This window comes from Euphorbia lathyris, chromosome 5 (assembly GCF_963576675.1).
Source record: "Euphorbia lathyris chromosome 5, ddEupLath1.1, whole genome shotgun sequence".
Classification (NCBI taxonomy): Eukaryota; Viridiplantae; Streptophyta; class Magnoliopsida; order Malpighiales; family Euphorbiaceae; genus Euphorbia; species Euphorbia lathyris.
Genome location: NC_088914.1, coordinates 24,334,452 through 24,340,294, shown reverse-complemented (window position 1 = coordinate 24,340,294; position 5,843 = coordinate 24,334,452). Strand labels below are relative to the sequence as shown.

General features: G+C 37.6%; 1 protein-coding gene across 1 annotated transcript; it reads left to right on the top strand.

Annotated features, from left to right (window-relative positions):
* Positions 1 to 1,066: 1,066 nt before the first annotated feature.
* LOC136231374 (uncharacterized) lies at positions 1,067 to 2,182 on the top strand. Its single transcript, XM_066020729.1, has one exon. The coding sequence runs from the start codon at positions 1,431 to 1,433 to the stop codon at positions 1,911 to 1,913; it is 483 nt and encodes a 160-aa protein (XP_065876801.1). The 5' UTR covers positions 1,067 to 1,430; the 3' UTR covers positions 1,914 to 2,182.
* The last annotated feature ends 3,661 nt before the right edge of the window (positions 2,183 to 5,843 follow it).

The window sequence follows — 5,843 nt, the reverse complement described above, 5'->3', positions numbered from 1 at the left end:
TCTACCAAAAAAAAAAATATATCATCAATTCATGGAACCTTTTATTTTGAATTCGTCAACAATCAAAACCGAGTGTGCCGGTCTAAAAATCCCTAATTTTGTTAATAACAACAAGGAGCAATCCTTTTGTTTACCAAAAAAAAAAACATAGACACAAATTGCAAATCCACGAAACCATAATTTGCTTTCTATATTTTTATTGATTATTTAAAAGTATGTCCATATTATATTTTTTACATACTAACAACAACAACTAATTATAAGTTTACGAAACACTAACAATTAATCAGCTAATAACAAACAGTTAACAACAACAAACAACTAACAACAGCTGAACCAACAGATTGTTGGTGTTTATCCCATTTATCAAATAAATAATACAAATCATAACCAATGTTTAGTGAAAAAAAAAAGTTAGGTTTAAGAGAGCAACTTATCCATCCATTGAAAGATAAAAGGATAATGTATCAAAAGAGAGATGGTTTTTAAGGAAGTAGTATCAATTTAGGCTTCACGTACAAAATAACACAAATATAGATTTAACGTTTAAAAAATGTATCAATTTAAGTATCGATGTTCCTTGACACATCATTTATTTTACTCTATTAAGTTCTGATTTTTCTCTCTACATACAATTGATACAACTTAACAGAAGTAATATAAATGACATGTCACGTTCCGTTATCGATGTCAAAATTAAGTAATATAAATGACATATCACGTTCCGTTATCGATGTCAAAATTAATACCTTATTTAAACGTTAAATTTATATTTATATTATTTTATGCGTACAACCTAAATTGACACTGCTTCCCAACAATCAAAAACCTATTTTGGTAGATTATCAGATAAATAAGAATCTAATTCCATCGGAAGATAAATACCTTAAAATTGAAAGAAAAGAAAAAAGAAAACGAAGATCACGCACGTTAATAAAAAGAAGGGCAATACCGCATTTTAAAAGAAAATGGCATTTGGTGTAATTATGTGATGATTTTGAGGCAATTCTAGTCGTCCGTGTCTATAAATACGAACACATCCTTGCTCACCATCATTCTTTCCGTTTATCTCTCTTCTTCATTTGAATTTTCTCTCCTCTCTCTTTCTCTGCCATTTTGGCTTCTTTGATTCTTTCTGCTGGATTTCTTATTTCTCTCTCTTTTTTCTTGATCTAAATTTCTTTGGGTTTTGTCTTTTTTTAACTTTTTTTACCTTTTTCTAGTGCCGACATTTTTTATTTTTTACTTTTACTGAATAGTAATTTCCATTGAGAGAGACAGGAGGGTTTTATTTTATTTTATTTATTTATTTATATATTGAAGTTTTTATAAAAAGTTGTCTTTTTTTCAACATACACAGTTTCTGGATTAGATTTTGGGGGGGGGGGGGGGGTTTTGTTGCTGACGTGGCATGCATCAATACGTCGAAAATGAATACCAAAACGATGCGTCTCCCTCCTCGTCGTGTTCTGACGTCAAATAAACGGAAAGAGTGTGAGGGGTATGATTCCCTGAAACCGTCTTCACCAACTCTGCCTGCATCCTCATCACTACTACCCACAACAACAACAAAAACAAAGTTAGCCAAGCCGGTTGCCCCACCTCAAGCCAAAAAAATACGATCTGAGCCAGAGCCAGCCTCATCTAATCAGCTCCTAGCCGGCTATTTGGCCCACGAATATATCAACAAAGGCACACTCTTTGGGCAACCGTGGGACCCAACAAAACCCCAAGCGGCGGAGTCGAACAAGAGGATCAAGGTGAGCCAGAGCCAGAAATCAAGAGAAACCGAGCCGAGTAAGGTGAATTACGAGAGGTACGTGGAGGTATCTAATTTGTTGATGAGAGAAGAAGGGGCCCACGTAGCTGGCGTTTACAATCCTAGCCAGCTTGCTCGGTTCCTACAGATGTGAAAGTGATGGGGCTATGCTGCGTACACGTGGAAGAGATCCATTGGCAGTGACGTAGTTGGGGTGTGTTAGGACCGTTGTTTTACAGTTTCTCCTTTTTAATTTGTTGTTGTGAAGTTTAAAGTAGAGGAAATTGAGGTTGTCGAGGTAGGTAATGGAGATGAGAGAATCTTCGTGTGGAAATGAATAGATTGTAGTAGAATTTTTGTATTATGGATGGAGATCTTTATTTCTTCACTGGATATATAAATATTTATATAACGTTCATGAAATTTCCTATTTTTTTTTTTTTTTTTTATGTTTAATCTGAATTTAAATTGGTTAATTGTTTTTCAAGGATAATTGGTTATTTTTATTACATAAAATTAATTAATTAATTGGGGATACATTTGTCTTTTTGTAATAAAATCATGTATATTTATGATATATAAAAATAATGGGCAAAACGCTTAATTTGGTATTTGTACGGTCTTCTCTTTGCAGGGCCGTACGAATCCCAAATTCAAATTAGTTGAATGCAAAGAGATGAGTTATAAAATTACTTTTATGATTATTATTAGCGGAAAATATATTTAAATTTGGTAGAAAAAACCGTGCAATATTAGTATCCAGTAATGTTAACACTGGGGCTTAATACATCGTATACTATATTTAGTAGCGTTCACCTGAACCCTGAATGACCAAATGAATTTTATCATTCACCATTTGATCTACGTTTATTAAATTTACAATTTAGGATACTTTAGATATCCATCGTAAGGATTATAATGAGTCTAGATCTAACGGTGAATGATCAAATTTATTTGGTCATTCATGGTCCAGGTGAACGCTACGGGTCATATGCTATCTCAATTTGTTTAATTGGTTTATGAATTTTTAAAATATTCTGATAGTCATTTCAAGTTGAATAAAATATTCATTTAACTCTTTGAATTTGCATACAATGTAATCAATTGATTATTCAATTACAAAAAAAAAAGTTAACTATGGAAAATGTATTCCACACGTTTTGAAAAAAATAACACGATCAAGGTCGGGATATGCGGTTTTAATATTAGAGAAGTCAAGTTTTATAGTTGAACAAGTAATAACTTCTATTTTAATCTATTCTTAAATTATATAATACGTTCTAAGACGCGTGCAATACATGTTTCGCATATTTAACTTACTTTTTTTTGTAATGCTCGTTGGAATCTAAAGATGGATATTCAAAATAATATAATATTTAAATTTAATAAGTTTAGATCTAAGGTTGAGAGTAAACACTACTAGTAATTTTTATATATTGATCAATTTCATACTTTATTTTACAAATGATTCTTTTGTTGTACTTGATGTTTGTTGATACAGTTTGTTGTTTGCGTTTAAAAAAATTTATTTTTCCAAAAAGCAGTGATCCCATACTTTTATAAAAAAAACTATTTTTTCACGTATAAAAAGCAAATAGGAGCACGGTAACTAAACTCCTAAAACTCTTCCTTTTAAATGAAAAATCAAACCTAAAAAAAGAAATAGAGTAAACAAACACCTCAAAATCAATTTCATACTCTATTAACCATGGTCCTGTTTGGGAATTAGCTATTAGCTGATTACATTAGCTGATTTGACTAGCTGTTTGTGTAGACCCGTTTGGTAAAAATTAGTTGATTGATAATAGCGGTTTGTGCAAAAAGATGAATAATGACATTTCTTTTTTTAATATTGGAGGAGGAGTCTATCTATTAGGGTTAAAGAAGTCCATTAATGATATGAACCTTGTCGATATGGGATTCACGGGACCGTCCTTCACTTGGTTTCGTGGGTCGTCTCCCAGGACTAGAGTTGCTTGCAGACTCGATCGGGCCCTTTGTGATACACAGTTTCGGCACCTATTCCCCGAATCTTTTGTTCGCCACCTGCCCCGACATCGATCCGATCACTCTCCTATTGGTATTTCTCTTCAGGTGAATCAGCGAAACTTGGCTAATAAACCATTTCGGTTTGAGGCTGCGTGGCTCACTCACCATGGGTTCTTGCCGTTGCTTCAGTCGTCCTGGGATGTTTTCCTTCATATTGATCAGAGTTTGGATAGATTCACAGAAGTTGTCAGGGATTGGAACCAGTTCACTTTTGGGAATATCCAATACAGGAAACACATCATTTACCGCCGCTTAGGGGGGTTCAGCGCTGCCTTGGAAGACAGCCTCATTGTGGTTTGTTACGGCCGGAAGCTAAACTCCAACGGAATCTTGATTTAGTTCTCCTTCAGGAAGAAATAATGTGGTTTCAGAAGTCAAGGGTTAAGTGGCTACGCTTCGGGGATCAGAATACATCCTTTTTTCACACCTCTACTTTGATCCGCAGGCGCCGTAATATGATTGGGGGCCTAAGGGATAACAACGGCGTTTGGGTTTGGGAGAAATCTGAGTTGCATGAAATGGTTACTCGTTTTTACACGATGCTCTTCTCAGAAGATTGCCCCTTGAGGCCGCAGCTGCGCACTGTTAGCGGATTCCCCGCTCTCTCCCCGGCTACCAGCACTAAGCTTACCGCGACCTTCTCTGGCTCTGAAGTGAAAAGCGCTGTGTTTGGAATGGCTGCAATGAAAGCCCCCGGACCGGATGGCTTTAACGCCGGCTTCTTCCAAAGACTATGGCCATCCATTGGGTCTCAGGTTAGTAGATCAGTCTTGGATGTTCTAAACACGAGTGTTGTTCCTGATAATTGGAATGAAACGTATCTGACCCTTATTCCAAAGTCCACCAACCCGGAAATGCTTAGCCAATTCCGTCCGATCAGTCTTTGTAACACTACGTATAAGATTGTGACAAAGTGCATTGTTAATCGCCTCAAGCCTATACTCCGTTCGGTAGTTAGCCCGGCTCAAAGTAGCTTTATCCCAGGGCGACAAATTTCAGACAATGTGATTCTACTTGAAGAAATAGTGCACTCCTTTAAAAGAACAACAGGTCGGAAAGGCTACATGGTTATGAAGTTGGACCTAGAGAAGGCGTATGACAGGGTTTCTTGGGAGTTTCTGCGGGAGACTCTGGATTTACTTGGGCTGGATCCACGGCTTATTGAAACTATTATGGCTTGTGTATCCGGGTCTAGTATGCAGGTGCTTTAGAATGGCGAACGGCTGAATAAGTTCCATCCTTCCCGAGGGCTCTGACAAGGTGATCCACTTTCACCCTATCTGTTTGTCCTCTGCCTTGAGAGGCTGAACCACATGATATCTGATGCTATCAACAACGGTCAGTGGGAACCGGTTCGTATCTCTCGTAGTGGCCCTCCCCTATCCCACATTTTTTTTGCCGATGATATTGTCCTTGTCTCTGTTGCGTCTCCTTCACAGTCCGTGCTTATCAGGGATATTCTTAACCGCTTTTGTGAGAGCTCAGGGCAGAAAGTGAGTTTTCAGAAATCTAAAGTCTTCTTTTCTCAGAACATTTCAGACACTGTCAGCAGGGGCATCTGCGATCTGCTGGGCTTTGCGCAAACTAGGGATCTCGACACGTACTTGGGAATGCCTCTTCTTCATCAGCGTGTCACAAAGGAAACGTACAAATCTGTGTTGGACAAGGTGTATTCACGTCTCGCAGGATGGAAGGAGAAATGCTTAAATTTTGCTGGGCGATTAACATTAGTGAAGTCAGTTATCTCTGCCATTCCCAGCTACACTATGCAAACCACGATTCTTCCGAAGAGTGTCTGCAATCGAATCGACAAATGCAACCGAGGGTTCCTTTAGGGCTCTCAGGGATTGACGAGACGGATTCATTTAATAAAGTGGAAGACGGTTTGTTCTAGGAAGACCGAAGGGGGGCTTGGTGTTAGAAGTATGCGGAACTTTAATTTGGCTATGGTTGCGAGGCTAGGGTGGCAACTTTTGGGCGGACAGGATGCCCTCTGGGCTCGGGTCTTAAGGGCTAAGTACTGTCGGAATCGGCA

Coding starts and splice junctions, on each gene's coding strand:
- LOC136231374 (XM_066020729.1), top strand. CDS start 1,431: ATGAATACCAAAACGATGCGTCTCCCTCCTCGTCGTGTTCTGACGTCA.